Source organism: Eretmochelys imbricata, chromosome 9 (genome assembly GCF_965152235.1).
Source record: "Eretmochelys imbricata isolate rEreImb1 chromosome 9, rEreImb1.hap1, whole genome shotgun sequence".
Classification (NCBI taxonomy): Eukaryota; Metazoa; Chordata; order Testudines; family Cheloniidae; genus Eretmochelys; species Eretmochelys imbricata.
In genome coordinates, this window is record NC_135580.1 from 34,980,804 (window position 1) to 34,992,830 (window position 12,027).

Below are 12,027 nucleotides of genomic sequence, written 5' to 3' on the forward strand. Positions count from 1 at the left end.
ACCAAGAGTGAAAGATATACATATGTATGAACAAACACTCAAAGAAGTAGTGATGGATATTACCTGTTCTAATCCATTTTCATCAGAGAAAATATTTCCATTTTCTATATTATAAAATTTTACTATACTGAACCTATAAATGTGCACTTCACTAAATTAACCTGTACCTCCTGAATGCCTTACCTGAAAAGCCTACGGCACAATTCATTTTGTATGAAGGGTCATTCAGAAGTCCTGCAAGTGCAAATTCCAACACCATGTACACAATGCCAATCAGCACTGAAAATACTGCAATTATATACCCAAACAATATGCTTCCAAGCTTACGTTCCAACTTTATCCCCTTCCAAAGCAAGGAGACCATGTTAAAATATAAATGCCAATCATCTGCATGGTGAACTGGCGCAAGCAGCAAACGTTGCCAGTCTTTCTGGTAATAACTTTGGTCTACACTGATACACACTTTCAGCAGTGGTTTCAGAGGCTTCAAAAAAAGAAAAACGTTCAGTGCTAGGGTCCCAAGTGTTACAGGTGGAATGTTTTCAAGCCCAAATTGAAATACTTGAGAAAGTAGCAAGATTAGTCCAACATCTACTCCTCTCTGTCTTCGCTGCATAATCACTTCTTATTCTGGGAAATTATAGGATTGTTCCAATTTCCAGTCTATTGTTGGAATCCAGAAATACACAAGTTTAGAAAATTCTGAAAGAAAAATAGATCTATATTAACTGACATACAATTATTTTATCAATAACTAATCAAACACACAAGGGGCATTTTCAAGCTCACTGGATGTTTTCTAAAAATACATGGAATATTCTGCAGAATTTTCTCAACTGTAACAGATACACACAGCACAGTTAAAGACAAAAATACAATTTACTTTAACGAAGTTCAAGCACACAAGTTGACCATAAATACAGGATGATGTTCTGCATCCTTGTGTAAGGTCTGAGTTAAAGGACTTTGCACAGTAGATTCATAAAGGCATGAAAAAGAGAAAGGAACCTGCGAGAACAGCTACACTTTGCATCTCACATCCCTATGTAGGGCTGTAGTTGATCTATGCTGTTCATGAATGTGCTAGCCATGTTTCCACCTCCACTCTGATCTATTCACAACTAACTTGTGACCCCAAACTGTCATGAAGGAGTTGGAAAGTTCCTCTCTATGGTCTCAACATTCTGGTATTCCATTTTTAGTTTTCCATGGCCCTAGAGGCAATCACAGTACTTGAGTCTCATTCTATCTGAAATCCTCTCACTATCTTTTCTTTCTAAATTTTACAGATATTCAAGAAACACTAAGAATGGTAATCTAAATGACTATAAAGAAAAGGAGTACTTGTGGCACCTTAGAGACTAACCAATTTATTTGAGCATAAGCTTTCGTGAGCTACAGCTCACTCAAATAAATTGGTTAGTCTCTAAGGTGCCACAAGTACTCCTTTTCTTTTTGCAAATACAGACTAACACGGCTATTACTCTGAAAACTAAATGACTATGTCAGGTTGCAATATAAAAAAAATCTGCTCATATAGTTAAGTGGTTCCACATAAGAACTTACTTTAAAAACTGAGACTATTAATGTAGTTCTTGGAAAAACCTTGTAGGGTGGTGAAAATACATACTTCTTTAAGCTATAGCAGAAATGAGCCGGGGTGAAAGTAACATTCAACACTTACTGGTACGGTGGCCAACTCAGCCCCTGGAAGGGGCAGGGCCTTGGACGGAAGGGGTGGGGCTCAGTGTCCCCCAGCCTGCCCAGCTGCACTGCCTGGCCTGCAGCACCCGGGCCTCCAGCAGCGATTTAAAGGGCCCAGGGCTCTAGCCGCAGCCCTGGGCCCTTTTAAAACACCGGCCCCAGGGCAGCTGCTCCTCCCCGGCCGCGGCCTGGGAGGGTAGAAGGGGCACGATGTTAAAGCACTGCTGCAGCAGCGCTTTAAGCAGGGTCCTTTGCCACAGCAGCACTTTAATGTCGTCAGCTGAGTATGGGCTGGTACCGGTGGCCACTTTTTACTGGTATGCCATACTGGCTTACTTTCACCCCTGAAATGAGCATAAAAGAACAGTAGTACAAACTAGAAATAAAAATTCCACATAAGTATACTCAATGGGAGAGATTCTTGCTCCCTCTCTTCCCCATCAAGTAAAATGATTTAAGAAATGTAAAAAGCTCCAAGAGCCCTGGGTGTGGCTGGGGGCAAAGAAGGAGGAGAATTCTTCAAGCACAGGAAACTGAGGAAGACAGTCACAGGCTGTCCTTTGAGGACTGTTGTAAGTCCTGGTGTACGTGTAGCGTTGCAGAGACTCTGGAAAGCAGAGCTGCCTATAGGCAGGTGGGGACGGGCTGTTACAATTCTGACAACTCCTCACGGCTTTCTAAATTACACCAGGGGGCACCCCAGAATCAAGAGGGCACGTGTATGGTTTAAAGTCATCCTTTTCCCCCACCTCCTGGGGTGTGTGTTCTGTACAGCACCTCTAAGAGATGCAGCACAGAATTGCACCCAGTATATGTATTAATCTACAGAACCAGGAACAAAAATCAAATTCATCAGTCAACCTCATCTTTCAAAATTACACCATGAAATCATTTCCATGCTTTCCAAAGTTCTTATCTCAACATAACAATACTCAAGACATTTTCCAGATAAAAACCATTATTTTAAAAAAATGAATATTTATATATGATATAAAAGTAGCAGTGGCTTATTTTGGTTTAGCTTAAGTCTGTATTTCACAGCTCTGCATTATTAGAATTGCGAGCCTTATAAACCATTGCAATGGGGAAGAATTCCAGCTTCCTAATGGGACTCAGCACTTGCTAATATTCTTGGAATTGCCAGAGATAAGCCCTGTTTTAAATGTAATATTTTTATTTTCAAAGAAGTTATCTGAGGTAATTTGAGAGTTTATGGCTTCCTCTCTGCTCTCTACATATTTGGATTCATGATGTAGTGACCTCATGTAATAACCACAGTATTATCATTAAAGCATTTTAGTGTTTGTGGTTCTAGATTAGACATTTTACAAGACATATTAAACGTTTTCCCCCTCATGGAATCACTAAATGGAAGAGCTAAAGCTGTTTCAGTTTTTTAACCATCCATTTCTTATCTCAATATGTTTGGATTTCTCTTAAATGCAATCTCAACTTTGAATTTCCTGGGTATGTAACACTTAGGCCTAGAGAGAAGTACAATTTTACTTTTTTTTTTTAAACACGTAAGTTACTAATACATACTCTCACCTTTGCATATATTTTTGCCTGGGATTTACTGAATAGTTTTAAATTATTAAAACATCATACATGAACACAATACAAGAAACCCAAAGAGAAAGAAACCACTCACTAATTTCTAACAATCTGAAGATATGTAGTATGAACCTTAATAAAAAAAAAAAAAGTTTAACTTTTACAGGCAGATTCACTTACACTACAGCAGGCAGATTCTACCAGACAGTTAAGATGGGTTTACATCACAAAAGGAGCTTAAAGCAATCAAAGTGTATTCGGTGAACCAGGCCCTTGTTTTGCAATTGACTTATTGGTTTAGATTAAATGGCTGTGTTAGTGTCATTACATGAAAGAAACACAGGGAGAACCCAGTCCCTGGGTCCCAATGTCCATGTGCTTTACGGGCTCCCCCTGTATTTCTGCTTACGTTCCCCTGGCAGTGCTGCCTAAGTGTGCAGTGGGACTGAGGTAGCAGCACTATGGAGAGTCTCTCAAGCACTGATGCTCTAGCTAGCATGCAGTGAAAAAAAAATTATATAAAAAAAAATCTTTAAACAGTCAATAAACCAATGAGAACTTTTGACACAGGCCCAATCTCCCTCTATTACTGAGTCACTGAAACCAACAGAACCATTGCATGCAAAATAGCTGCAGAAAAATTATAGGGATTAGTTAGTTACCTGAGGCATCACAATGGCTCATTTAATAGAGTTATCTGAGATATGACCTGAGCTTGCCTGTAGCCTGTACTAGATGCAATCATCAATAATTTGACTTAACTGCAAACTAATTACTTCAAATATAGTCTATGAACAAGACTTCAGTTAACTACATGAGAAATTTGAAGTGTTTGCATTATTCCCCTGACAATGTCATTCAGGACAGTGAAGTACCCTTACTTATGCTGGCAAAAAGTCCACAAAGACCCAGATCAATAAAGTCACAGTAACACATGCACCTGCTCCTCTGTCCCCTTTCTGGTGTCTCTGAGTGCACTTCCCTCAGGTGTTATGCCTTGTACCTTTACCTCTCCGGAGGTGGAACTCTGCGATTCTACTTTTAGACTAGGCCATGGGCTGCAGTACCCTATGTATCAATTGAGCTTATCCAGGAGGTCTGATGGGTTTCAGCACCTGGAATTTTTCTCTTTGGGAATCTGTGACTAGTGGTGGATATAGTGACCAAACAATCTTTTTAAACCCAAAATATTGTTTACTTTAACAGTAGGCACAAAGCAGAAGACATAAAAGGCTTTCAAAACAACACCACAATATATAAACACTCTTACCTAAAGTCTTACTATCCCCAATGGTAACCCACGCAGCCCTGACTTCTTCAGACATCCGTAAGGGGTGCCTGTGTGTCAGTCTAGTTCCTGTTGAACTCCTCTCTGAACAGTCAACCCCTTTTGAGACAGAGTACCTTTTTAAAACTACTATATTTCTTTTGATCTTCAGGTTCTCAGACCATGGTCCAGGTCATCAAAACCAGTTTTGTAAATTGGCTGGAGTAAGGACTTAGAATCTTAAGAGTTAATAGTTTGGGCAAAGTGTCTTAAATGTAATTAAGTGTTAGCTGAGAAGTGGCTTATCTTGAGCCATTCTTCTTCCCTTCCTGCTTGTTCTCCTTACAGTTCCCCTTAAAGTAAACCAATATATTCATACAGTTAACACACTCAATTACCAGGTCAATACATACTACTCATAATTTATTACAGAGCATGTCCCTCACAGATGTTTACAGTAATTTCTCCAAGAACATAATATAAGAACAGCCATACTGGGTAAGACCAAAGGTCTATCTAGCCCAGTATCCTGTCTTCCGACAGTTGCCAATGCCAGGTGTCCCAGAGGGAATGAACACAACAGGTAATCATCGAGTGATCCATCTCCTGTCGCCCATTCCCCGCTTCTCGCAAATAGAGGTTAGGGACACCATTGATGGACCTATCCCCCATGAATTTATCTAGTTCTTTTTTTAATCCTGATATAGTCTTGGCCTTCACAACATCCTTTGACAAGGAGTTCCACAGGTTGACTGTGTGTTGTGTGAAGAAATACTTCCTTTTGTTTGTTTTAAACCTGCTGCCTATTAATTTCATTTGGTGACCCCTAGTTCTTGCATTATGACAAGGAGCAAATGACACTTCCTTATTACTTTCTCCACAACAGTATTAATTTTATAGACCTCAATCATATCCCCCCTTGGTCATCTCTTTTCCAAGATGAAAAGTCCCAGTCTTATTAATCTCTCCTAATATAGAAGCTGTTCCATACCCCTAATAATTTTTGTTGCCCTTTTCTGAACCTTTTCCAATACATCTTTTTTTGAAATGGGGAGGCTACATCTGCACACAGTGCCATAGATTTATATAGAGGCAATATGATATTTTCTGTCCTCTTATCTGTACCTTTCTTAATGATTCCAAACGTTCTGTTCGCTTTTTTGACTGCCACTGCACATTGAACGGATGTTTTCAGAGAACTATCCACAACAACTCCAAGATCTCTTTCTTGAGCGATAACAGCCAATTTAGATCCCATCATTTTATACATATAGTTGGGATTATGTTTTCCAACGTGCATTACTTTGCATTTATCAACGTTTAATCTGATCTGCTATTTGGTTGCCAAGCCACACAGTTTTGAGAGATCCTTTTGTAGCTCTTGGCAGTCTACCTGGGATTTAACTATCTTGAGTAGTTTTGTATCATCTGAAAATTTTGCCATCTCACCCCTTTTTCCAGTTTATTTACGAATATGTTGAATAGGACTGGGCCCAGTACAGACCCATGGGGACACCACTATTTACTTCTCTCCATTCTGAAAACTGACCTTTTGTTCCTACCCTTTGTTTCCTATCTTTTAACCAGTTACCAATTCATGAGAGGACCTTCCCTCTTATCCCATGACCGCTTACTTTGCTTCAGAGCGTTTGGTGAGGACCTTGTCAAAGGCTTTCTGAATATCTGAGTACACTATAGCCACTGGATCCCCCTTGTCCACATGCTTGTTGATCCCCTCAAAGAATTCTAGTAGATTGGTGAGACATGATTTCCCTTTACAAAAAACATGTTGACTCTTCCCCAAAAAATTATTTTAATCTATGCGTCTGACAATTTTGTTCTTTAGTCTAGTTTCAACCTGTTTGCCTGGTATTGAAGTCAGACTTACCAGCCTATAATTGCCGGGATCACCTCTGGAGCCCTTTTTAAAAATTGGCGTCACATTAGCTATCCTCAAGTCATTTGGTACAGAAGTGGATTTAAATGATAGGATACAAACTACAGTTAATAGTTCTGATATTTTTCACATTTGAGTTCCTTCAGAACTCTTGAGTGAATGTCATCTGGTCCTGGTGACTTATTACTGGTTATCTTGTCAATTTGTTCCAAAACCTCCTCTAACACCACCTCAATCTGGGATAGTTCCTCAGATTTGTCACCTAAAAAGAATGGCTTAGGTTTGGGAATTTCTCTCAAATCCTCAGCCGTGAAGACTGATGCAAAGAATTCATTTAATTTCTCTGCAATGGCCTTATTGTCCTTGAGTGCTCCTTTAGCACCTCAATCGTCACTGGTTGTTTAGCTGGTTTCCTGCTTCTGATGTACTTAAAAATTTTTTGCTCTTACTTTTTGAGTCTTTGGCTAAATGTTATTCAAATTCTTTTTTGGCCTTCCTAATTATATTTTTACACTTCATTTGCCAGAGTTTATGCTCCTTTCTATTTTCCTCACTAGGATTTAATTTCCACTTTTGAAACAATGCCTTTTTGTCTCTCAATACTTCTTTTACTTTGTTGTTTAGCCATGGTGGCACTTTTTTGGTTCTCTTCCTGTGTTTTTTAATTTGGGGTATACATTAAAGTTGAGCCTCTATTATGGTATCTTTAAAAAAAGTTTCCATGCAGCTTGCAGGCATTTCACTTTTGGCACTGTACCTTCTAAGGATTCAGAAACTGTAGCAATTTTAATTGAAAGTTTTCAAAATTCATGAGTTGAATTACATAGAGCTAGCAAGATGCTCCAATCTTTCGACCAGCATACTAGTGGAGTCTTTCGTTTTGGTGAGTCTCATTCTGCAAAAACTGTGGCAACCGAAAACCTGTTGGTACACCCTTTTGAAGAAGGTGAGCTCAAACACAATTTCAGTGACACAGCTAAAACCAATAAAGAAAACCATTGGCAAGGAGCCACTCCAGGACATCAGGGAACTAAAGGAAAAAGAGAACGTTAAAGGATACAGAAGCATAATACATACCAAAGCTGAACTCCACAATGGAGTTGGAGAAGCGTAACCTACCTAAGCTAGTGCAATTCAGAAGAAACTGAAATACAATGTTCTAAATGGCACCAGACCAACTGCCAATGTCATAAGAATGAGGCTCGTCTACCCACCTATGCCCTACGGAGCCATATATCTTTCAGCTAAAGTAGTTCAGCCCTGTCATAAGCCAGCCTCAGAACAAAGAGTAGAAATATAATAAAAACTGTATATTTACAGTAATGTATCTATCATAAGAGATACTGTCAACTGGATATATTTAAAATCTTTTTTAAAAGTCAGAGTATTTTTCTGCTCCCCTGTTGATGTTTAGAATGTGCTCTGAGCAGGCTCAAACCTTATCACTGGAACATCCTCAAGCTTGTTTCTCCTTCCCTTTCTCTCTTTGCACAATCCTACTTGCTACCCATTTTGGTTTTGTTTCCAGTTGCAACACCAAAGCTGTCAAACACCCTCTTTTGCAGAGCCTGAAAAGGGGCTTGCACTTCAACAAAACAGTGAAACTGACTATATTCAAAGTATTACCAAATGCATAATATAAACAAGCTGAAAAATAAGAGAAAAAGAACTGGTTTTCCTTTCATCTGATAAAAAATTGAAAAATTCACACCCTGAGCAATACAGTTAAGCTGACCTAAACCCTGATTTAAATTTTTCCACTGACCTAGCTACTGCAGCTCGGGGACAGGCCTTTCCTACATCAATGGAAAACCCCCTTCCGTCGATGTAGAAAGCATGTACACCATGGATTCTCAACTTTTTTCTTTCTGAGGTCCCCTGCATGCTATAAAAACTCCAAAGCACACCTCTGCCACAGTAACTGATTTTCTGCATATAAAAGCCAGGGCCAGCGTTGGAGGTAGCAAGCAGGGCAATTGCCTAGGGCTCAATGCCACCCGGATCACTGTGAAGCTACATTGCTCAAGCTTCAGCCCTCGGTGGTGGGGCTCAGGGTCCCCGGGCTTCAGCGCCATGTGATGAGGCTTCAGCTTTCTTTCCTGGGCCCCAGCAAGTCTAACATTGGCCCTGCTTGGCAGACCCCCTGAAACCTGCTCGCAGCTCCACCAGAGGGCCCCGAACCGCTGGTTGAGAAACAATGGTCTACACCACACTATGGTAGACATGCTTAGTTACAGCAATCTAAACCTATTTTATTACTGAACGAAAGTATGAGGAGCAGGGGATTAACATATTTTCACACTGACTTCACATCTTTGGCTGATTCACCTTAACTTCCCTGAATGTTCCCATGTAAACAATCCCCAAAATTAACAAAGATGTATTTTGCAAGCAGCACCCTGAATGTTCAGAAAAGACAACGTGATACTCCTTCACCCACTTGTAAGTAAATGGCATTAAAATACAAGCTCAGAATCTGCATATGCTTCAGCACATCAGTTATTTTTTCCTTGAGTTCTTCACGGCCTGTAGGATGCCTAAGTTTTCAAGTTTTTCTAGCTCTGAAGTAGGTCTTAAAGAAGATCTGACCTGACCTCCCATGAAAATAGTAGCATAAATACTGCTGCTTAGAAATTTTATGAACAGGCGAATGGCCACACTGGATCAGACCAATAGTCCATCTAGCCCTGTATTCTGTGACAGATGCTTCAGAAGGAATGAACAGTACAGGGCAACTATCAAGTGATCCATCTCCTGTCATCCAGTCCCAGTTTCTAGCAGTCAAAGACTTAGACACAGCCAGAGCATAGGATTATGTCCCTGATCATTTTGGCTAACGGACATGGATGGACCTATCCTTCATGAACTTAACTAGTTCTTTTTCGAACCCAGTTATACTTTTGGCCTTATTCACTACTCAACCCTAATTCATTCCCTGAACACCGTCCACCTTGCGCCCTGAACATAGGGGGCATGTGGAAAATACAGGATGTGATCAGGTAATTAAAACTACAGTAGAACCTCAGAGTTACAAACACCTCGGGAATGGAGGTTGTTCGTAACTCTGAAACGTTCGTAACTCTGAACATTATCGTTGTTCTTTCAAAAGTTTACAACTGAACACTGACTTAAAACAGCTTTGAAACTTTACCATGCAGAAGAAAAATGCTGCTTTCCCTTTATTTTTTAGTAGTTTATGTTTAACACAGTACTGTACTGTATTTGCTTTTTTATTTACTTATTTAGTCACTGCTGCTTGATTGTGTACTTCCGGTCCAAATGAGGTGTGCAGTTGACTGGTCAGTTCATAACTCTGAGGTTCTACTACATACCATAACACATATGCACAAGAGGGCCAAGTTAAGATTGCATGGTCAACCTAAATTCTGGCATTTGCAATCTTAATATTCTTTTAACACAGTATTGTTGTAGATAATTTCCCGGGGCTATGGTGTTAAAAAAAGGAAAAACAAATTATATTATGTGTAATTGTAACAATCACCACCTCTACCATGCATCAGCACTGCAGCAAAAGACTTCTACTTCTTTTGTTACACCAATAACTAATTAGGTTGCAACAAGAGAAGGCTATTATTTCAGAGAGTGAATGGCTATTGAAACTATATGCTGGGTTTGGGGGCTGTTTGAGGAGAGCCCCTACCCCACATAGTGTCCCCAGAGGGTGGGGAGGGAGCCACTGGGCCATCTGCTTGGTCTAGGGGGTGGAGCTGACAGAGGGAGTCCCAATGCAGTGTGTGCTGGTTATGCTGATTTTTTGGTGGGAGAGTGGGCCCGGCTCTTTAGAATGTTGTTATTTTTGCATGCAGCCAAAATTTTGTTGATAATACAAGCAACAGAAAGGAAAAGGGCAATTTTTAAAAGTTCATAATTCAACTAAACCTGAACAAAATTTCAGGGGGGAGGGGGGGCGGCTCTTATCTGGCTCTACAGGGCTGTCTTCCTGTTGAATTTCAAAGACCTGTTGTAAATAACAGAGGTGTTAGAACTTTTCAACAAAACAGTAACAAAAAACTTTTATGAAGAAAAGTGGGGAGTAGCCTAAATACAGCAATTGCAACCAGCTCCCCCAATAGCAATATATAAAGAAATACATCAGAATTTTCAGTAAGAATGCTCTAGTTAATGCAATAGTGCAAAAGTTTTTGTTTCTTCTTAACTCAAGATCCTAAAACTAGAAAGAAAATTGTCTTTTATAATTACAATATATTTCTCATACAGTATAGTTACATTTCATTAAAATGTATGTAGCATGTGTATATTATCAAAACAATGTATTTCACTACTTATATTTAAAAAACAAATTTAAAATAATGTATTGGTATGAAATTGTCCTGTACATTATTGTATCCCTTATCAAACTTATCGAAAAAAAAATAGACTAACAGACTGATAGTTTTATACATACTATTCTATTTCTCCCCATCAATTTAAATGAAATACATTGTTTATTTTTGAACATGTTTGGTTTCCCAAAAATTAAAATAAGAATTCTTACAAAAACAGAAGAAATCCCTGGGTCAAAAATAAAAAGCATAGTATAGAATTCTAAGAAATTCCTTATAGAACTCTAAGAGAGTAACCCAAAATATGACAACAAGAAACAGCATTACTTTAAGGTTCAAAATTCACTCATGAGCGTCACATTTAAATTACGAAAAAGAGAGTATAAAAAGTAAGTAACACAAAAAATATTTGGCACTGGTTAGTATACGACAAAGTAAAACACCTTAATAGTGCATGTGAAATGGTGGTTACCACCTCAGTGCCTCCTCATGGCCAAAGGTCATGCAGCAGCACCCTGCCTCTGTTTTTCTGACTCCTTCACTCGACACCAAAGAGCCACCTCACTCTCCCCTTATATCAGGGCGGATCAAAGTGCACACATTCTCCACAATATATAGGCTTGTCTGAATTCTATTTTAATTAATAACTGTCAGTAAATGTACATTTCAGCTGACATACAACTCACACACACACACAAAACCCACACATACACACCACCCACCCACCACAACTGGTAACAGTTAGCACACCTGCGGTGATAGTCTGCCTCCTTGCAGTCATGGCCAGGGGTCTCAGCTCCACTGGGCTGGGCAACTGCAGCCTCCCCTATTATATCTTGTTCCCGTATCTTGAACTCCTTTGACATGCAGGGAGCCCCCTGCAGCCCCGCTGACAGCACTGCCCTAACCATACATCCCCCTTAACTTCCTACAACTGTAAAAATAAAAATAATCAAAATTTGAAAAAAAATAAAAATCAAGCTCTTCCATGCCTAACCATATGTGGCACAGCATGACTTCTTCACAGATTAATAAGCACTTATTGCCATGCCCAGACACCTTTAAGTAGGTTTATTCGTCCAAACATAAGCACAGACAAAAACAGTTCCTCCACGGATCTTTTGTCCTAGGATTTCATGGCCTGCCCTCCCAGGGGTCTCCGATAATCCTGCTTCTTGTAGCTTCCCAGGCACAGCCAGGTCTCATTCTCTTTCTGGAACACCGGTCCCAGGGCTGTCCCGATTAGCACCTAGCCCCTTATTCCAGAGACTCACCCCTATAGTTAGCTCCCCTCCTCTGAG

At 39.8% G+C, this 12,027-nt stretch overlaps 1 protein-coding gene across 9 annotated transcripts in view; it reads right to left on the bottom strand.

Moving 5' to 3' along the window:
* The window catches only part of RHBDD1 (rhomboid domain containing 1), an 86,250-nt gene that overhangs the window by 65,087 nt on the left and 9,136 nt on the right, over positions 1-12,027 (bottom strand). For 7 of the 9 annotated variants that reach the window (XR_013347119.1, XM_077826559.1, XM_077826564.1 and 4 more), the window contains one exon: positions 184-702. Coding sequence is in view for 8 of the 9 variants with exons in the window: in XM_077826559.1 (XP_077682685.1) it covers positions 184-616 (433 nt within the window). In the remaining variant the exon portion in view is untranslated. Of the gene's footprint in view, positions 1-183; positions 703-5,650; positions 5,671-12,027 lie in introns of those variants that run through there. The other 2 variants (XM_077826563.1, XM_077826562.1) reach the window with 2 other exon arrangements.